At 46.2% G+C, this 22330-nt stretch overlaps 1 protein-coding gene across 3 annotated transcripts; it reads right to left on the bottom strand.

The window, feature by feature from the left end:
* Positions 1–10235: 10235 nt before the first annotated feature.
* ZNF35 (zinc finger protein 35) lies at positions 10236–22123 on the bottom strand. 3 transcript variants are annotated; one of them, XR_009505784.1, is made up of 5 exons: positions 22034–22123; positions 19717–20035; positions 18564–18708; positions 14206–16231; positions 10236–13893 (listed from the first exon to the last, which is right to left on the bottom strand). XR_009505784.1 is itself a non-coding variant. In XM_059939239.1 (4 exons), the coding sequence occupies exons 2-4, from the start codon at positions 19906–19908 to the stop codon at positions 14979–14981; spliced, it is 1590 nt and encodes a 529-aa protein (XP_059795222.1). In that variant the 5' UTR covers positions 19909–20032; positions 22034–22123; the 3' UTR covers positions 10236–14978. The 3 variants fall into 3 exon arrangements, 2 of the variants coding, with proteins under 2 accessions (XP_059795222.1, XP_059795220.1); XM_059939239.1 differs by having other exon boundaries at positions 10236–16231; positions 19717–20032; XM_059939237.1 differs by having other exon boundaries at positions 10236–16231.
* Between the last annotated feature and the right edge of the window lie 207 nt (positions 22124–22330).

A 22330-nucleotide genomic window follows, 5' to 3' on the forward strand; every position in this document is an offset into this window, starting at 1 on the left:
CATACTCAGTACATGTGGAGAGATTTTTGCTGGGGGCAAGAAGTATTTTGGTTTTTTTTTAACTTTCATATACCCCCTGATAAAAAGGGAACAAGATTGGAAATGCACCATGCAAGGAAGTAGAATAACACTCCCTCTGGAATAAAGATATATCAATCATTGGTCTTTCATGGGCCTTCTACTTTTTCAGAATAAAATGAAAACACACACTCATTCACAAGAGAGGTACTTGAAAAGAGGTGAAAAGAACAGAGTAAAGGCACCCATCTATCCACAAGTCTATCTGTAGCATCAGTCATATAAAGATTCTATATACATTAAATCAATATATTCCTGAATTGAATTCCCTTTGAATTAAAAATTGCCATTGAAAAAAGCTCATTAACAAATCTCTCCTCACTTACTTGTCTGCAGGCTGTTCAGAATGCCCTGCTGTCCTGCTCCCCTCTTTTCTGGCTCCCCCAATGCACAGACCTCTGGAATCTCTCCCTGGAGTCTTCCAAAGAATTCTCCTTTCAGTTTGCTCTAGAATCAAATCCTCCTTTTCAACTTTGGTCTCACTATCTGAGCAAGGCATAGAAGATAAAAACAAATAATATATAGCAAAAAGAAAAAGAGAATCAGCTTTATATTCTAGACAGGAAAGAGACTATACTGGGATTTAAGGAAACCCAATAAATGACTTCTCTCTTTAAATAAGCAACATGGGGAAATTCCCTGGTGGTCCAGTGGTTAGGAGTCCGTGCTTTCACAGTTGAGGGCCTGGGTTTGGGGAACTAAGATCCTGCGAGCCATGGGGCATGGCCAAAATAAATAAATAAATAAAAGTAAAGAATCAACATAGCACTGGGGCCAAGAGTGTGGTCTCTGGGGCCAGACTGCTGAGGTGAAATCCTGCCTCTGTCACAAGCAGTTACTTGACCTCTCTGTGCCTCAGTTTTCCTATCTGTAGAATGGATTAATGCTAGTACCTATTTCATGATGTTTTTAGAACATCATGAAATTATGATTTCACTATAATTTCATTATTCATTATAATAGTTCTAATACATTAGAACTACCTAATGCTAGTACCTATCTCATGATGTTCTTAGAATTTAAAAATTTAATGTCCATAAAGTGTTAGCTAGGTAAGTGTTAGCTATTAGTAAAATTCTCTGCTCAATTGACAAATAAGATATGCAAAGACCAATATATTATCTTTATTACTGAAAAGCTGATATTGTTGAATGTGGCTTATAGTTGCAGTCAAGTGAGGTTACTAACACCGAATCCCAGGATTAGATAGCATTAACCACCCAGGGACACAGTGCTGGGCTACCATGGGTTTGCCCCTGTAACACCTGAAGCAAAGAGGAACAGGACGGACACATGGTCTCTGTGGAAAAACTGGACCCCAAGGGTGAGGAAGGAGGAGGGCTGGCTTTCACACAGACTTTTCCAAAGTCATCAATCAAATCCAATCCCTTTTTGTCCTAGGGCAAGAGTGAGTGTGGGGTCAGAGAGAGGATACAAGTGTTACACCAGTGAGCTTCCTGAAACATCAGGAGTGAGGGAGTAGAGTATTTAAATTCATAATTTTTCTATACATGCACCATGGTTTCAGAGTATGGGCAGAGAAAGAAAAAAAGAAAAAGAAAGGGCAGTAAAGGAAAGCTTGCATTCTGAGGAAGAGGCAGAGATGGCTCTGTCACCAGAAATGTGCCCAGGGAGGGCCATGCCTGCAGATGTAAAGACTGCCAAAACAGGAGGGGACACACGGGATGTCTTGGGAACTGGCCAAAGCAGCAAGTGAAGGTCAGAGAAGGGCTTGGATGTGGACTGTGGGGCCCTAGGAGTCAAGGAGCTTGAGCGCATCCCCCTTGCCAGCGAGAGAGAGGCAGGATGAAAACTCCTGAGAAGGAACTGAGGGGTCCATGCAATCAGGTAGGGCAGGGGAGCAGGGAGCTACGAGGTAGGCAGGGCCCAGGGCCTGCTGTGGGCAAAGCCAGGCCCTGGGATTGGCAGTGGGGCAGGGAGGCGGTGCACAGAGGTGTGGATCCCCAGCCTCACAGCCTACAAGCTTAGTCTAGGTGGGAAGAGAGAACAGAGTGGCCGACCCTCCAAATCGGTGGGGATGGACACACTCTGCCCCTTTTCACCCTACATCTACAGGAAATAGAAGAGGAAAGGAGACCCACTCAAGGAGGTCCAGGAGAGGGAACTCGGCCTTTGCTTCCAGGAAGGCTGCAGAAGCAGGGGAGCGTCAAAACGCCAAGGAAGCTCCTTAGCAGAGCAGTTCAGTTTCCTCCCTTTGCGACTGGGAGAGCCAGGGAGGCAAAACTCAAGCCCAACACCGGGAAACAGTGATACCTGGTCAAACTGTTTTTGAGCACATTCTCGAAGAGCAAAGAACAGTTTGGAGGGTAGAGGTGGCCAGGGTCTACCTCAGTCCAGCCTGAGCCCTCACTGTGGTCTTATCTCCCATCCCCTAACCCCCTTCTCGGCTTCCCTGAACTTTCTGGTCATATTCATGCTCCCTAAAAAAGATTTCTTGCCTGTTTCTTTTCTCTCGTCTTCCTCATGGCCTGGAGCGGTCAATCCTCGTCCTTCTACTCACCGCAACTGCCCAGCCACCCAGCCACCCACCCGTCCATCATCTGGGACCAGCTCAGGTCGCACCTCCCTCAGGGAGTCTTAGTCTGCCCCTCCCCAAGCTCCCAGTGATTGGCCCCCTCCTGTCTCCTCAACCACCTCGGCTATCCAGCCCCGCTGCTTTGACAAAATGACTTCATATTTTTTTGTGAATTAGGTTTCTCTTTCCCATCTGTCCATTTTATCTTCCCAACAAGGCTATGAGTTTTTGCAGGGCCACAGCTGAATCCTATGATGCCTACAGCCTTCCTAACCTGGTGCATTGGTGCAGGTCTCTGTGAGGACACAGTGCTGGCTAGGCATAATCCCTGCCCTCAAATCTACCAAGCGGAGGGACTTCCCTGGTGGCGCAGTGGTTAAGAATCCACCTGCCAATGCAGGGGACACAGGTTTGAGCCCTGGTCCAGGAAGATCCCACATGCCACGGAGCAACTAAGCCCGTGTGCCACAACTACTGCTACTGAGCCTGCGCTCTAGAGCCCGCGAGCCACAACTACTGAGCTTGCGTGCCACAACTACTGAAGCCCACATGCCTAGAGCCCGTGCTCCACAACAAGAGAAGCCACCGCAATGAGAAGCTCGCTCACCGTAACGAAGAGTAGACCCCGCTTGCCGCAACTAGAGAAAGCCCGCGCGCAGCAACGAAGACCCAATGCAGCCAAAGAAAAAAGAGGCATATGCTGAAGAGTCATCTCCAGGAGGGGATATGGGCCCCACACAGTCACAAAAGCATCCCTCCCAAAGCACACCTTCTCTTCTTGGACAGGGAGCTCAGCCTGACTAATGATCACAGCAATGCGACATGACTGACAGTTCATAGCCTCGTCCTGGCCCCGTCTCCTTGAAGCTCACCACCCTGTGACGCTGGCTGGGCAGGTGAGGAAATTGACTGGGAAGCTGGCTGGGCTGGTGAGGAGTCTGTGGCTTCCCAGAGATGACCCAACAAGCCAGAGGCAGAGCAGGTCCTCAGATGACCCTCAGGGCTGCCTGGCACTCAGCATTCAGTACGAGCTGGCCACTCTGACACTGGGTTAATAAGAAAGAAATGAGCCCAGTGCATCTGCGCTAATACACCTAAAGGTCCAGGACCCACGGGGGAACCAAGAATGGCTTATGAGAAGGCCAGAAGCTGAGTCCCACCCCTGCCCTGGCAACCCCTGGTCCTTTTCTCACCCTCTTCTAGGGCCAGCCTGTCTCCCCACCTCTCACGGCCAGTGGTGGTCCACCAGGCTCCAAATGGGAGCTCCGCTCAGCCCTGCCGGTGGTGTTCCCAAGGCTAGAGCCACGGCCGGGGCTCCTCCTCTGTCAGGCTCACGGGGCTTGTCCTCACTCGCGTGCATCGCATTCTCACTCAACTCCCTGATGGCAAAGAAGAAACCCTGATGTGTTCCTGACTGTGACTTCCTCGGGCTCAGGGAGTGTCACCTGAAGGGGCAGTAAACACTGTTCAACACAGAGCTGGCCCATCCTCGGAGGGTCACTGGCTCTTGAAGGAGGCAGGGCCAGCTTTGGGACCAGGCCTCCTGTGAACACAGCTCACGACAGTGGGCACCCATTGTTCCAAAGGCCCAGTGGTGCCCAGCAGGCTGGAAGGAAGGACAGGTGCTCCAGGCCACCCCGGGCGCTAGAAGCCACTCCAGCACCCACAGCTGTCTGGGACCAGGGGTCATCCATCCTGCTCTTGCCTCCGTCCAGACCCTGCTAGAGACTCTTACTTCCTGAGACATCCCCTCATGGCTTCTTCTGGCCCCAGGGGTCACAGAACCACCTGGCTCCTTCCTCAGCACAGTGGCTCCTTGGACTCTCATCTAAACAGATTCTACCTTTTGGGACCTGAGTTATGACTTTACATCTCCCCTCCCTGACCTGTTTCCTATCCTCTCAACAGCCAAGGCCTCTGTTCCTTAGTCTCAAGCTTCAGGTAGATTTGGTGTAACTTCCAGCACCAGTGATGGGGGAATCCAGCCCAGCTCCAGGGGCAGGACTGAGCTTGGCTAAGGCCTTTGCTGTCCCCAGTCCCTGCCCAGGTGAGGGCCCACCACCACCAGGGGACAAAGAGGAACAGCTTCTCCGCGGCTCCTGCCACTGATGTCTATGGGTGAGGCAGTCAGCAGGAACTGCACCCCATGTTGAACTGCGAAAGTAAAAATGTTTTCCCAGTCAGGTAAGGCTTGGCTTCTTTTATCCATGCCTACCCTGTCCTCCAGCAGGAATATGGCAGGTCTCTGCAACCAGGCAGCTTTTTAACGGTTACAGAGCCATTTCAAACTCATTTCATCCCAGCCTCCTACCTGGAGTGGAAGAGAGGACTTACGTTCGGAGAGGTTAGGGATTTGTCCTGGGTTGGAGGTAAGTGAGGGGCAGGGCCAGTCTAGAATGCTCTCTTCCCCAACAAGAGCTTTGGGAAAATAATCCCGTCCGCAGCGGCACGTCTGCTTTGTGTCCACCGGCCCGAGGCCGGCGAAATGAGCTCAACAGGACCGGGATCCCAGGGTCTTGGAGGAAGCCGCCCTTGAGCTGGTATGAGCCCCTCCTCTTCCAACGCCCTGCCCCTCGCCCTCCCACCCTGTCCGACCCCTTTCCCCGCCCCGGCACGCTCTCCTCCACGTCTCTGCTCTTCCCCATCCCCACCGCATATTCTCCCCGCGCGGGCCGCGGCCCCAGGCCCACTGCCCCAACTCCCCACCCCCGTGGCAGCCTTCCTCCTCCCCTTAAGCTGACCTCAGGCTGCAGCCCCTCCTCCGCTTTCCCAACACACCCCGTCCCAGCGCCGGACTGCGGCCGCGTCCTCTCTCTCCCTCGCCCGGGACTGCGGACTCCGCCCTCTCCTCCATCCCCAGCAAGCCTGGCCCACCCCGCCCCTTCCGGCTATCCCCTCTTTCTCCGGCAGCTGCCCCTCCCCTGGGCCGCCACCCCCGGCTCACCCGGGCGCGAGCCTGCCTCTCCCAGACCGCGGACCCTCGGCGACCTGAGAGCGGCCCAGTGAAACGGCCGGGGTCGGAGCACCCGGCTGCCGGCTGCTGCCCCGCAGCTCCAGGAAGCAGGGAGGTGTCTCCATCTTCGTGGAGCTTCTGCTCAGTTCCTCCCGCTGGACTCCGAGGAAAAGGGGAGGGCTGCGGGGCCAGGACCCAGCTCGGTCCTTGCTACAAAATGGATTTCAAACGGACCTATCTCAAAGACTAGGCGACATCATGGGAGAATGTATAATCTTGAAGAGGGCAAGTCTTTGATTTGACATTAAATCCTAAATATCCGAACAGCAAAAACTAAAGTAAAAGGACTAACTGTAAACTGCGGAAAATGTTTGCAACACATCTGGCAGATGAGAAGAGTAACTTCTTTACTACAGAATTGGTAGAAATAAATTCCTAAGAGGATCAACAACCCAACAGAAAAACTTGTTGAGAACATGAGCAAGCAATTCACACAAAAAAGAAATACACCTGGCTTTTAAACACAAGACATGATATTCAGTTTCACTCATAATTGAATGCAAATGAAAACATGAGAGCATTTTTCATTTATCAGATCAGAAAAGACAATAGTTCTATAGAGGATTCAGGGAAGTGGGCATTTTCATACACATACTGTACTGGGAACTGCATTTGCAATTTCTATCAAAATATCAAAAGTACCTACCCTTTATCAATATATCCTGCGGACAAAGTCGTGCACATACCAAGGACAGTGTGCTGGAATATTCAGCATGGCATTGTTTGCAAAAGCAAAAGATAGAAAAGAAGCTACATGGCCACCAATAGGACACTTGCTCATGAATCATGGTACATCCATACAACAGACTATCACACGGCAGTGAAAAAAAGAATGAGGTAGATCTTACAGGGTAACACTGAACCATCTCCAGACACACTAAGCTTAGTGAATCCTAAGCTCCTGTGTGTGTGTGTGTGTGTGTGTGTGTGTGTGTGTGTGTGTGTTTAAGGGAGAATACAAAAGACTGTAAATGCATGTCTGGAAGGATCCCCAAGAAACTGACAACGGTTATCTCTGGGGTGCTCCTACCTAGGGTACTCTGGACTGGGGGGGAGACGACTTTTTCATTGTCTGCTCTTGTACCACTCAACTTTTCACCCCAGGCAAGCCCTGTTCTCCCAATTTAACAAAGCACTTTTAGATGAGGAGAGGGGTTCATGGAGGCGCACTGAGAAAGTAGCTTGGGAAAAGGGAGAATGGGCTTTGGCCTCAGTTATTCTAATCCTGTGACTACTGACTTTGAAAATGGAGATAAGAGAACTTCCCTCCTCAGGTGAGGCTGGAATGAGATAAGAAACATTTGGCATTTAGCACAGTGCCTAGCACACAGGAACCCCTCAACTAACAGAGCAGTTACAACCTTGCTATTGGCCCAGCAGGGGGACCTGGGTAGCCAAGTAGCCTGCTAGGACTTGGGTTGCCTCCTTCTACCCATGGCGACACAGGGCAGCCCCACAAAGAAACCAGGACCTCTCGGGCCTGGGTCAGGCCCCATCTGTCACAGGTCATGTCTTACAGGGTGTGGAGGGCTGGATTTCTGACTTGGGAGTTTGCTGATCTTCCATGCCCCAAAGGCTGCCTGCTCATCCCCTCTGTCCCTTCTCCTCTGGCACCTGCCGCTGCTTGGGTCAGAATCTCAGGGTCTCTCTCGGACTCTGACAAAAGCTGTCTATATGGTCTCCCGGATCCTTTCTCCCCTCACCAGCCCAGCCTCCACACTCCAGCCACAGCTGCATGTCACAAACACTGGGGTTACATATATGCCCCAGCTGAACCCCTTCACCTGGCATTAGGTCCTTGGTAACTGGCCACTTTATTTCCCCAGACCCTTATTCTGCTGTTCCCCACTACCCATTCCATACCCCACAAGGATGCCTTACCACTCCAAACAAGCCATGATCTTTTTATTAATTTTTCCCTTCTGATCATAAAAGTAATTCAGGCTCATTGTAGAAAATGTAGACAATGCGGAAAATTCAACCACTGTTAATACCTGATGCACTTATTTCCTTCCAATCTTTTCTATACATGTACATTTAAGGAAACTGAACTGTGTGTACACATCACTGAATTTTATACTTTGCCTTTTTTATTTAATATTATTGTGAATGTTTTATCATATCACTATTCTTTAAATTATGATTTTTAGTGGTTGCATAATATTCCATCACATTGTAATTTAATCATTCCACTGTTGTTAGTCACTTGGGTTGTTTCCATTTTTGTAAAATATGAACATTGATAAGTATATATACCATTGTCAAAATATTCATTTTTAGGATAGCTTTCTAAAAGTGGTACTACTGTATCAAAGGATATCAATATTCTTTTTTAAATCGTTCAGCTTCCCCTAAAACAATAATGTACTAAAATGGTTTAAAATATATAAATAACAATGATGGGACAAGGGGAACAAATTTCTAGAAAATGGAAAATGGATGAAATGGTAACTGAGAAAGTTGGGTGGAGGGAGTGACGGCTTGAAACACTTGTTGAGGGCAATAGAGTGGAAGGATGCAGCTGAAGTACCTGCCAACCCCAGCTGACTTGGGACTTGGAAACCCCAGGTGCAACGAAGGGTGAGAGAGAGAAGTGGGGCTAAAAATAAGGGCATTAACTGAAAGTATGTAATAACATTTGATCCCCTTCTCTCCCACTCTAGAGAAGCACTTACATCATCCAAACCCCACACAAAAACATCAGAGAGGGTTTTTTGCTAAGAAAATGTAAGAGCCCCAAACAAAAGATCTCTGCATTCTGGCATTTAGAGGTCTCCAGGGAAACAGCTTGCTCATTACCAACCACTCCAGAGGGAAGCCTTTTACTGAGCCGATCCCACTACCCACCTTCCCACCACACAGATATATGCATGTATTTGTGTGTGTGTGTATCACTAAGAATCACAACATATTTGAGGAAAGTCTCCAAAGAGAGTCAACAAAATAAAGAGAAAAAAGGACCCAGAGCATGCGAACGAAGATGGTGAGACAATTCATGTGACAGAAGAGACTTTTACGAAAATCCTTCTAATTAGAATACTCAGATTTGACAGGTATCTCTAAAATGAGAAAAGTACGCCACAAAAAAAGGAACAAACTGAAAACAAGAAAAGGCTCTTAGAAATTAACTACTGCCAAAAATAAAAAATTCACTAGAAAGGTTGAAAAATAATCAAGGTACTCTCCCAGAAAATGGCACAAGGAAATGGAAATACTAGAGAAAGTAGTTGACGATCAATCCAGAAGGTCCAATATTTGATTGACAGGAATTCCAGAAAGAGTGAAAATAGAAAAAAAAAAATGGAAACGGAGAACTGTCACATAAATAACATGAGAAAATTTACAAAGGTAGAAGTACCTGAGTCGCTAGATTGAAAAATCTCAGAGTACATTAGGGAATTGAGTACATCAAGGATAAACAGGAGACTTTAAAAGCTTGAAAGGGGTGGGGAAACAGATCACAAAAATGTAAATTCTATTTATTGTCAAAGAAATAAGAATCAGACTGGAATCAGGCATCTCATTAGCAACATTGGATGTTATGTCAGGGAAGCAATGCCTACAAACTTTGGGGGAAATTTTTCAATCTAGAATTCCAGAGCCAAACTACCAATCAACTGTGAGGGCAGAGACAGTTGTTTTAGATATATAAGCACCCAACAATTTTGCCTTCCACATACTCTTTCTTGCAAGTGACTTGACGTGCTGCAGTGAAATGAGTGTGTAAACGAAGAAAGGAAGAATGTGGATTTTAGGATGCAATGGAGCCCGGTGTAACAACTGGACGGTAGGCAGAGAGAACATGAAGGACAGGGACCTCCCTTGCGGTCCAGTGGTTAAGACTCCGTGCTTCCACTGCAGGGGGTGTGGGTTCGATCCCTGGTTGGGGAACTAAGATTCCACATCCCACATGCTGCAGGGCGTGGCCAAAAAAAAAAAGAACATCAAGGACAGACTAGAGCAGAAGGCTGGAGGTCTCTGGAAGGGATGTATATATACAGGAGAAAGGGGGACTCGGAAGAGTGTCTAATTGGACGGAGAATTTGAAAATAACTGAGGATATGTTAAAAGCAACCAGTACAAGGGAAAAAGAAAGACAACCAGAAACTTCGGTAAAAATTAAATGCTGGGCTTCCCTGGTGGCGCAGTGGTTGAGAGTCCGCCTGCCAATGCAGGGGACACGGGTTCGAGCCCTGGTCTGGGAAGATCCCACATGCCGCGGAGCAACTAGGCCCGTGAGCCACAATTGCTGAGCCTGCGCGTCTGGAGCCTGTGCTCCGCAACAAGAGGGGCTGCGATAGTGAGAGGCCCGCGCACCGCGATGAAGAGTGGTCCCCACTTGCCTCAACTAGAGAAAGCCCTCGCACAGAAACGAAGACCTAACACAGCCATAAATAAAATAAATAAATAAGAAAAACAATAAAGAAAGAAAATAAAGAAAAAATTGATATTATAAAAAAAAATAATAAAAAAAAAATAAATTAAAAAAAAAAAAATTAAATGCTGCTCCAAAAAGGAAATATAATCACAATAAACTACTTAGGTCTGCAGTGAACAACATTTACACAGTCATAATAACATTCATGCTGTTTATTTCAACTTTCAGAACAAATCAATAAACAAAGCATAAAAGACTACGGTTTCAGAACAGAATTCAAGAATTATCAGACTTGACATTGTCAGAGGCAGAGAGGTGGACAAGGGGAGGAGACAGAAGCAGGGTGCATCCCCCATTCTACAAAATGGAGAATTGAGATACTGTTTACAGTTAATACAATAAAACTAAATTTGTAGTTACAATAAATAATTTATTTTCCTGATTATAAAATTTTTGTTCCTTATAAAAAATATGGAAATTACTTAAAAAAAAAAACTTTTAATCACCCATAATTCCATTATCCCTAGGACCTGGGTTTGAGCCCAGGCGCTGCAATTTACCATTTGTATGGCTCTGAACAAGTCAACCATTTATAACATTTTCTTATATTTCCTTCATGTTTATCTATATACTTTCTCATAGTATATAGTGTACATAACAACATTATGTGAGAACTGTACTATATACACAATTTTGAATCCAGACTTTTTTCACTTTAAAGCATAAAGTAAAACTCTGGATACAAATATCATGCTCTTCGATACTTCTAAATATACTTCTTGGCCACAGGGCAATCAGAGGTTTCCCAGAGATGGGCCTGAGCCAAATCTTAAAAGAAACCAAATATTAGGCAAAGCAGACAGGGGCTGTGGGGCGTGGTGGTGAGGTATCACAGGCACCGAGGACAGTGTGAGCAAAGGCACGAAAAGAGCAAGCACGTGCCTCCAGGCTGCAGTAAAGGTGCGTGTGAAGTGAAGCGATGAGGCTGGTAAGAGCTCAGTAAATCATGTTGAGGGACCCAGACATCTTTCCCATGAGAGACATGAAAAGGGGGTATGGTAGACCTTATTTGCTTTGGCAACCCAGGATCTAGCACCATCTTTGCCACAAAGAGAGCGCATAATAAATATTTTTGTAATCAACGCATGATACATCGGAAGCCAGAAATGCCTCCTGGGTTTCCAGTCTGGGTGCTGGATAATGCCACCATTTGCTGAGGGCGGGAAGCCAAGAGAAGCAAGATTGAAAAGGTTATGTATCTGGGCAACATCCTTAGAGATTCCGTAGTCTGACCTCATTTTTTAAAAAAGCCACCATTTTGTAGCATGTGAGGGCGATTATGTAGTGCATCCCCAGGTGTGACTTGAGGCCCTGGAGGCTCCACGGATTGGCCTCAGGGAATTTATATGCCTCCACAAATAAGCACAGAACTGAGAGTGCAATCCGAGTTTCTCCTAAAGAGGGTCCACAACCTCCATCAGATTCTCAAAGGGGCTGTGACCCCAGAAAGGTTAGGCACACAACGGGAGAAGCGACAGAAGTGGGAGAGGGACAACCACCTAGGGGAGGTAGGGGATCTAGAGCATAGAGAAAGGACTACCTTCCTGAGCCTAGAGGAATTCACAGCCAATTGTATTTGAGAGGGGTGTGTGTGTACGTGTGCTGATGAAGAATCTCTCCTCACCGAGCCTCCAAAGCACCTGTACATGATTTCACTTTCTCATCCCTGTGCTCCACGTAACATACATCTGTTGGTCTCATTTGAGGGTAAAAACAGACTTCTTGGCTCTACCCTTAATGCTCATCACTAGGTCTGACTCTTTGTCTGAGAGCTATAAGACTGATAGCTCTTGGCAACTTAAGAAAATGGGGCTTCAGAGTTCTCATCTACTTCTGGCAAGACCAGCCCAGAAAGAAGGGAGATGACCCCAAGGAAAAGGAAAACCTAAGCCAAGTCTGACAACAAAGGGTAGTCACTCCTCTCCTATCAGAAACCCTGTAGAAAAAAGTGGGAGGTAATTTATTTTGAGGGCTGGAATTTAATTGGGAGGGAAAGTCGTTATGAGTTGGGGAAGGAACTGATCTGTCTAGTAACCTACTAGGCTCACAGGATTTGTGTAGGATCGGGGGTCCTGAGCCTGGGTGCAGATTTGTGGAAACCCAAACCTGGAGATGAAATATAAGCAAAAATGTAAAAAGTCATTTTGTTGAATGAGGAACAGAAAAGCATGTTACGTAGAACTTGGTTTGCTCATATAAGTAAAATGTTCGGTATATTCACTTAAAATACAAACACAGGAAGTTAGGTCACAGAGTCCCAGCAGCCAAGGGTTGTCAGAGGCACAGAAGGCAATGTGGTTACTGTCCTGTTTTGCTGAAACAGAACAATGCGCATCCAGATCCTTATACTGGAGTTCCCCTCCACCTTTGATCACACACATTTGTGGCCTGCAGGTTTTACTTGCCTGTAGTGGCTCATTCCCCTAAGTTTTAAAAAATACTGAGGCCTAAAATGGAAAAATTTTCACATGTCCTAGATGATTCTACCATGCAGCCAAGGTTAAAAACCACTGCTGTAAAACGGTGGTTCAGTGATTCCCAAACCTGGCTTTATATCACAATCACCTGGATAGCTCTTCTGACCTCCCTATGAATAGAAATCTCTAGCCAGGAGATCACAATCAGTCATGACTGAGTATTCAATTACGAGGATAAATATACAACGTCTGGCTCAAACAGTTTAACCATCTTAATGGTCACAAATCCCAGCTGATACCTTTCAGGAAAGCACACTTTTGGCCTCTTGGTGGGTCAGGGTCACGGATCTACCCCATATCTTCAGACCTGCTCGCCCTCTCTAAGCCTCCTGATCATGCAGGGGGAAAAACCTAACTTGTTCCTAATCTCAGTGGAGACATGTGGTGTTATCTTTGGGTCTTTCCACTCCCAGACAGGGGACAGAAAGAGTCACTATCAGGGTCTGTGAGGGCATGAGCATTTTTGATTCTTACTTTTGAACTGTATTGATGTTTTTGTATTTGTGTCTATATGATTTAGAGTGAAACTGGGAGAAGTTGTCCCACACGCTTTGATGAAAGACTGTGGTTAAAGGGGGAAAAAAAGTTAAGAAGTTAATAAGCTTTCTTGTGTATGCCTTCTGTACGTGAAAGTGCTCTGTAAACTACAAAACGCTATGCTAACTAATATTTAGTCTTGTAGAAATGATACAATAAATGCATGGACTTATGCACGAGAGGTGCCCCCAACTGCTTTCACCAGGTATAGCATTTATGATAAACACTCTTGCTTGCTGAGAGCGGGAGTGGAGACAGACCCAGAAATCAGGAGACAAACCCCAGCCTTAGATTTGCTGCTTGCTGGTCACACTGCCTAAGGCAAACCCCCAAATCTGTCACCTCAGCTTCCTCACCTAAAAATGAGACTATATACCCTTTTCTCAGGCTTTCCCACAGATCTGGGTGGGGTTACAGGTGGTGAGACATGGGATAAACATAGAAGAACAGAGGGAACCTGGATTTAGGACCTGGGTCTGAATACAGGCTGTCACTTGTTACTTGGTCTTGTGTTAAATGACCTCTCTCAGGTAAAGGGGGCAAACACCTCTTTCAGTGTTACAAAGATTAAGGTAATGATCTATATTAAAGTATGAGGTAAGTGCCAGGTATCATGACTCTACACATGAAGGTACACAGACAAAGAATCAAGTTCTATATAAATACAAGGCAATATTATTACATAACTCTACCTATTGCATAGTTGTAGAAATTGTTTTTCCAGGAGTAAAGGCTCAATGGTAACAAACGTATCTTACCTTAGCCAGTTTCTTCATCCTTCTAAAAGCTTGCATATTCCAATACCTTTGAACTTCTAAAAAAAAAACAAATTAAGACCTTAGGAATCCCACTCTGCTTCCTCCCTCTCTTTTCATTTCCCTCTTGGCTCCTCTGAGAATTAGAAGGGCTCCATTATTTCTTCTAAAGACCATCCAGAAAGTGACAGTGACACCCAACTGAGCCCCCCGCCTGGGCCTGAGCAGAATGAGAGCAGAGACAAAGCGGGCATGCCTCCAGGGAAGCTTTATTCTCTGATGCCTCTATCTGGGAAGGGGGCTGCTAGCAGCGTCTCACTCAAACGGAATGCAATGGCAACTGGGGTTAAGTTATGGGAAGAGCTGTTGACCTTAGCAAAGGGACACAGCCCAGCAGCGTCTGTGGCTGTCTCCATCAGTCCTCAAGTGCTTGGCCATGCAGGCTGGGAAACGGTCAGAAGAGACTCTCGTCAGAGGTCCCCAGAGCTTTACCACACCAACGTTCATGAGGTACAGACGACGAGGGAAACGAATGTTTCCTACTTCCATCCATGTTAGGAGCAGTAGATGGTTAGTAGGGTGGTTTTTTTTTTTTTTTTTTAATTACCTCGGGAATGGAAAACCTATAAATGTTCATAGGTGAGTTGTTGGTGAACTGCTACCCCAAGTGGTTTCCTTAATGAGTCGCTGCTTAACCCAAAATACTAGAATACAAGGTTCAAAGCTCCGGAATTCCATCAGGCAGACCTCCACCAATAACCTGCCCGTTGCCCAAGAAATTACCAGAGTTTTCAAAAACAAAGTTAAGTGAAAAATGCCTTTCCCCCAAAGGGATCTTTATAACTGAGCTCTGTATGATCCATTTCTAAGAAAGCCACATTCCACTTCAGACACCATGACCACTTGGGGCACCAAGTGAAAAACAAAATCCTTGCCTTGAGGCCTTCGTTTTCATTTTCTTTAAATTAGCCTCTGAAATGCCCCTCTTGTGTTTTGCACTGCACTCCTGAAAACTGTTACTTTTAAGGACAGAACAGGCCTCGTTTTCACCAAGGAGGAGAAAACAACCAAGAGGTGTCTGACTTGAGGGGTGGGGGGCAGGGGCGGGAAGTTCTGACTGGCGCCTGGAGGTCTCCCTCGTCCTCTATGTGCTCTCAACAAGATGGGTTCTGTGGTGGCGCATGAGGTGTGAGTTGGAGATGAAAGCCGCGCCGCACTTGGCGCACTCATAGGGCTTCTCCCCGGTGTGGGTTCTCTGGTGCACGGTGAGGCTCGACCTCTGCCGGAAGGCCTTGCCACACTCACTGCACGTGTACGGCTTCTCCCCATTATGGATCCTCTGATGAATCAGCAGGTACGAGCTGCAGGTGAAGGCCTTCCCGCACTCGTTACACACATACGGAAGGTCCCCGCTGTGAATCCTCTGGTGCACGATAAGGCAAGAGAGCTGACTGAAGGCCTTGCCGCACTCGCTGCAGTCGTAAGGTTTCTCCGCGGTGTGGATTCGCTGATGCACGATAAGGTGTGAAAAACAACTAAAGGCTTTTCCGCACTCTTTGCACTCGTATGGCTTCTCACCAGTATGGCTTCGCTGATGCACAATAAGATTTGCGCTCTGGGTGAAGGCTTTGCCACAGTCGTTACAGGCGAAGGGCTTCTCCCCGGTGTGGATCCTCTGGTGGACAATGAGGTTTGAGCTCCGAGTAAATGTTTTCCCACACTCGTTACATTCATAGCATTTTTCTGTAATGTGGACTTTCTGGTGCCGGGCAAGTTGTGAGCTGTAACTGAAGGCTTTCTCGCATTCACTGCACTTAAACGTTTTCTCTAAGGAGTGGATTTTTTGATGTACAGTCAGATTTGAACTCTGAGTGAAGGCTTTCCCACACTTTGAACAAACATACGGTTTCTGTCCAGTGTGGATTCGCTGATGCACAACAAGGTTTGCACTCTGAATGAAGGCCTTCCCACACTCGTGACATTCGAAGGGTTTCTCTCCAGTGTGGATTCGCTGATGCACTACAAGGTTTGCGCTCTGACTAAAACCTTTCCCACACACACTACATGTAAAAGGTTTCCGCCCAGGCTGGCTTTTCTGATTTTTAACAGAGCCAGAACCAAGGCTGTATCTCTCCTCAGATTTGTGACACTTCTGGTCTTCCTCTTCTTTGAAGTTTTCAGGTATGTGACAGTCCTTCACTGTCACTTGTCTGAAATCTTTCTTTTCCCTCTTTATTCTCTGCCTTTTTAACATGTTCCCTTTTTCACAGCCTTCTCCTAACTCAGGTCCTGGAGAGTCAACTTTCTGGATTCTTCCTGGTGTTATGAAAGGTTTTTCGACTTCATCACATATCTCAGTTTTTGGAACCAATAACTGTGGGTTCTTGGTTTCAGCACCTGAAACAGCAAACAGAAAAAATAAATGTCAGATTTTTTTGGCCTAGAAAAAGAATAGGATCGTCAAGTCATAAAGGTCAGGAAGCGTGTGACTTCAGCTGTGAGCTGCAGGTCATGCAGCAACTGCACAGGGGAATCTAATGTCCAAAGACATCCTACTGGCACAGGCCAGGGCAACTCTCCAGCCAGTAAGATGAGTGGGTGGGACAGGGATGTTGTGAGGCACAAACCACTACTGGGCAAGGACAGCCCCGTTTGGTTGCCAGGCTAAGGCCATCACAGTCATTCAGAAAGAAGGGCAGTGTCAGAGAAAGGGAATGCCTGAGCGCTGGATACAGCAAAGCCCCGAATGCGACAACAACAAAAAACCCTGAAAGGCTAATCTTTTTCTGGTTATTTCTATCACTACTGTTCCGCTTTCTCAATCTACTCCATTTTTCTCCCTGTAGTTTAAAACTGCTATTACATCTTCTTTTCTTCCTTCTTATCTTACTTTCTCCCTGTTACCTCTTTCCCCTACTGCCTCTCCACCCTTCCTTTCCTGGTTTTTATGTAAAAACATTTTTTGTTTGTGAAATATTCTGATTTTTTCTAGATGTATAAAGGACATAAAAATAAGTTATGCTTAAAAGCTTAAAAACTTGGCTTTAAATGTATAAACTTTAATAAATTCAGTATTAATGAATATATATTAAACTGTAGATAAAACTCACAAACATTAACATCAAAATTTCCAAAGTACTTTCATATATATTATACAATTTTATCATCAAGATGAAACTGTTCTCCTTCAGTTGTATGGAAGCTAAAAAAGAGCAAGGCTGTTCTTACTCACTGCTATATCCCTAGCACCTATCACACTGCTGGCACCCAGGAAGCAGGCCCCCAACGAATCCTGTATTTACTGAATGAATGAACCCCAGTTTACAGAATAGGAAATGGGCGTCCAGAAGAGAAAGGACTTGCTCAAGGTCAAAGAGTTATCAGAGGTAGGGCAGCAACTACACTCGTGTCTCTCTCTCAATTCCTAGAGCTCAGTGATCTCGCTATTACCTTTTTTTTTTTTTAATATTTATTTACTTGGCTGCACCAGGTCTTAGTTGTGGCATGTGGGATCTTCATTGCAGCGTGCAGGGTCTTTAGTTGCGGCATACAGGTGCTTAGTTGTGGCCTGTGGGATCTAGTTCCCTGACCAGGGTTCGAACCCGGGCCCCCTGCATTGGGAGCTCAGAGTCTTAACCGCTGGACCACCAGGGAAGTCCCTCGCCATTACCTATTACAACAGAAATGGCTGGCAGAAAGGTGAGTCCTGGCTAGGAATAGCAGAGAAAGAAAACAGTGGCCATTCCTGGTGGATGGGGGCAGCTGCTGGAGTTAAGACTATAAATGACTGACTGATAAAGCAAGGAAACAGAAAAGAAGTGATACACAGGGGAACGCTCCAGAGACAATGGAGCAGAAAGCAGAAAGTGGGAAATAGAAGCTGCTGAGAGTTTGGGGAATTAAAGAAGAGACAAGAAAATGAAAGGTGGCAATCCTAGCCTTCCCTACAACACTGGTTTAAGAAACTGACTTGGTTTGCAAATGCCTGAGTAATCGGCTAGGGAGGAGAATAGGTTCAGGATATTCAGGCACAGCCCTATACTCATAGCATATGAGTACCAGAGGGGCCTTGGCAGTCATCCAGGGATTGCTTCCACAACACAGGACTCATGGCTACCACACTGTTGACCCACAGTTACATGTCACTCCTTCACAGGCAAGCTTCCGCCACTGCTAGCCAGACACATCCTGAGTCCCAGCTTAGAGAACCAGGTGATAAGCCAGCCATCAGTACCCTCCATGAAGACCTAGCTTTAAATCTCATCATGGCGGACGCAAGTGCTCAAAATCCTCTAGAATCTGCACAAAGATCTATAAAAACAGAACACCTCCAGGGCATTTCCTCAAAATATCACCACAAAAGGTGACCCTTCCTACCTTAGCCAGCTTCTCTTGCAGGCTCACCAAGCTACAATAAACACGAAGCATATGAAGAGGACATGTGTCTACATGGGTGAATAAATATGAAACTTGCTGAACAATAAATGTGATTAAAAGGTAAATTTGGAGTTCACCTGTGTTTGTCTGGTGTCTTGAGACTGTGTGCAAAATAAGCCATTTCCTGTGACAAATGCATAGGCATCTTTCAGTATTCCTCTGTCCAGCTCTCCCTGACACTTTCAACACCTCAATACTCTCTGTTGCTGAGGTTAGGAGACGAGACCACCAGTCTCTGAAAAGATTTTGAGAAACCTCAATGGTCAGATTCTGAATTGGGGTTGAACCTCACCTAGACAGGTCATGTTTCCATGAGTCTCCAGTAGCTCACTCTTGGCCAGAGTCTCTGGTAATGAGGAGCTGCCTGGGGTCGATGCAGCAGACGCCTCCTGTGTTGGTTTCAGGACTACAGTCATGTCCCAGAACATGTTCTGACCCTAGAAACAAGCAGGCACAGGTGGGTTTATGAGGAGACTGTCACTGGGAGATGGTACAATTTTAGCTTTGAGGTTGAGAACATAAGCACCTGTTCTTGGAGACGATAAAATAAAAAATTTTTAAAAAGAAAGAAAAATACCAAACATTTAAAGATAAAAAAAGAAAAAGGAAGCCAGAGTCTTCCCTAATTCCCAAGGTGGGGTGGGCAGAGAAGCAAGCCTGCTACCTTCCTCCTGATCACTCTGATTTCATCTCATTGTCCACTTCAGCACCCAAACCTAACTTGCCAGTGAGAGCACAAGACAAGAGAGCATATGGGGAGATTTTCCAGAGTAGACTTTCCCAAGGTCTAAAGATCAAAGAAGCAAGGCTCTAATCATATTATTACAGAGAGGCTTTGGGGAACCTCAGGCCTCATTTGGCTAGTGATGGAAAGGTGTGTGTTTGAAAACATACAGCCTCACAAACTCAAATCGTGGTCTGCAGATCAGCAGAATCACCATCACCTGGGAGCTTGTGAGACCTGCAGAATCTCAGACCACACCCCAGACCTCCTGAATCAGAATCTGCATTTTAACAAGATCCCCTCCCCCACACCCTGGTGATTCCTATGCATATTAACGTTTGAGAAGTACAGGTTAGAGTTATCAAATCCTGCCTGAAATCACCTGAAGAGTTTTTTTTAAAATACAGAGGTCTGGGTCCCATCCCCCAGAGATACTGGTTTAATTGACATGAGGTATGGCATGGGTATCATGATTTTATAAGAAGCTCCCCAGGTAATTGCAAACTGTAGCACAGTTTGAGAAATACTGGTTTATAGAAAGTACCGAGTGTCACATCAGTAGAATAATATAATGTTTCAATTATATTGCAAAAGATTAGAGGCCAGAGCCCTCGCCAGGCAACAAGACTACAGATGTGGGAGCAGAGGGATAGGGTCCCCTCTGAAATCACTTGAGATCTTTAGCTGTCTCCTTCCTCCTTCCTCCCAGACCATTGTTTACCTTTTCCTCCTGTTCTGATACATCGAGGCCTGTCTGAGGACCCTCCCCAGGAGCCCAGACTTTGACGTTTTCAGAGTGCACTTGTTGGCTGGATGCCTGACCCACGAAGGTTTCCTCCTCTTCCTCCTCCTTTTTCACTGTCACTGGGCCCCAAGGGGCCAGGGTCATGGCCTCTCTCAATTCTGTAGTCATCCTCTCTGCTCAGCAGGGGAACTCCTATAGCTGGGGGCTGCCCAGCAGAAGTCAAGCCCCATCTAATCTTTAAGTCTCAAAAGCTTCTTCTTGAGTTTCTTCCCAGGGCCAGGATGAGTAATGTCTACTGAGAAATCAGAAAACACTGTTAGCAGTAGAGCAGAGGTCTGCCTGGATGCCAAACACACAAGCCAATTTCACCAGCGTCTAGGCAGCAGCCACTACAGCTACAGTGTCTGCTCTACTCCTCAAGAGGATGGAAGGAGTTGTACTGTATACAAGCAATTTATCCCCATAATAATCACATTACAAACACCTTTATATAATGTTTATTGATTTTCCCCCTGATTATAAAGTTAATATATTTTAATTGTAAACTTAAAAAATACAGAAAATGATTAAGAAAAATTACCCCTGGTTCATCTCCAAAGAGATAATCGCTGTTTATTAAAGAATTTAAGATCTTTCTTTTAAGGAAAAAACCTCCAACCATACTGACAATTATGACTTAAACTTTTTAACTATGGGGATACATATTTTCACAATTATCACCATGGTTTCTTTTTAAGAAAGGACATTACGATGCAAAGTTTTTCGTTTGCTTGGTTGGTTTTTTTTTTTAATCACCAAGGACAATAGCATGAACAAAAGACTGCAACCTGAACTGTTTGCTTTGTGAACTCAATTTCTATGTTTCACAATAGTCTTAGGTAGATGTTTCAATATAAGTACATATAGCACCACCTCCTTCTACCATGGTACTCTAAGTTACAGCTATATTATAATTTACTTAACCGGCCCCTATTTATTTATTTTAAAGTATTTATTTGGTTGTGCCAGGTCTTAGTTGCGGCTCGCTGATTCCTTAGTTGTGTCATGCGAACTCTTAGTTGCGGCATGCATGTGGAATCTAGTTCCCTGACCAGGGATCGAACCCTAACCACTGCGTCACCAGGGAAGTCCCCAGCCCCTATTTATTAGCCACTGCTTTAGTAAAAGGACTTTTGTTTCCAGTTTATTTTCTTAATAATTGTTAAGACTCTTTTCATGCAAATAGTTTTTTTTCTGCTGCTGAGTTATTCCTTTACAATAGTGGGATTACTGATTGAAGGATTTTATGAGTGACATGTATTGCCAAATTGCTTTCTTTTTTTAATCTATTTTATTTTTAAAAATACTTACTTATTTGGCTGCGCTGGGTCATCACTGCAACATGCAGGATCTTTTAGTTGCAGCATGCAGGATCTAGTTCCCTGACCAGGGATCAACCCGGGCCCCCTGCATTGGGAGCGAGGAATCTTAACCACTGGACCACCAGGGAAGTTCCCCAAACTGCTTTCTAAAAGGACTGCACCAAATCATACCACCACCAACTTAACAGTACCCCTGTATCATAGCCAAGCCAACAGATTTTTTTTTTTTAATTTGTGAGTAAAATAACCTTACCATTTTAGTTGATTATGAAGAAACTGAAATTTTCCTATTCCCCTTTAGATGTCTTATTAGGAAAAAAAAGTTCTACATTTCATTAAGTCCCTTTTTGCTGCTACTGAAGTGATCACATACTTTATCCTACATTAACTTACTGGCAACTTATTGTATACACTGCATCTCTTGAATAATGCAATATTTTCAGTCCTGCAACACATCTTAATTCTGGAGAATTATTATTTCCATGACTAGCTGAATTCTACCAGGGAGGAAGGCCCTTAACACTCGTTTCACCTATCTATACGCAAGATTGCCTACTTTGAGTATTATCATCAGACTGCTGATCAAACTCTAATCGGCCTCCAGCCCTACACAGCAAAGTCTCCTAACAAGGGCTTCCTTTCAATGTCCTTTCCCTAGTTCCAAACGTGGCAACGCATCTCCTCCTTCTCCAGGCCCCACGCAGTCCTGTTGTGGGGTCGACCCTGGCCCCTGGGGCGGTCCGTGTCCAGCCTCCCCTGGGCTAGGCCCCCGATAAGTAGGCGAGAGCCGAGTTACCGAGGTGGCGGGGCGCGGAGCCGCCTCCGGACAGACAGGGCTGGGCTCCCCGAGAAGAGGACGGGGCGAGCGACCCCTGGGACGGCCCCTCCCTCACCACCGACATTCGCGCCCAGGCCACGCCAACCCCGCTCACCGTGCGCGGAGAAGAAGCCCGGCCGGAGCTCGCGGGCTCTGGAGCAGAAGGCGAGCGACCGGGACCCCTGCGCCTACCGGCGCGAGAACAATGACCGGACAGGAAGTGCCTGGGGATGGGCTTCCGGCTCCCCAAGTCGCCAGGCCAGCCTCTCTAGGAATCTCGGAGGTGCTCTCTTCTCGTTGGGTGTCCAATATCGCTACCGACCAGTGATGGGGGCAAAAGCGCTTAGAGGAAGAGTGCAGGTGGATTGGGGCACTGAGCCTCAGAGCGCGGGGCATCCCTAGGCCGGGTAAG

Source organism: Balaenoptera ricei, chromosome 11 (assembly GCF_028023285.1).
Source record: "Balaenoptera ricei isolate mBalRic1 chromosome 11, mBalRic1.hap2, whole genome shotgun sequence".
Lineage (NCBI taxonomy): Eukaryota > Metazoa > Chordata > Mammalia > Artiodactyla > Balaenopteridae > Balaenoptera > Balaenoptera ricei.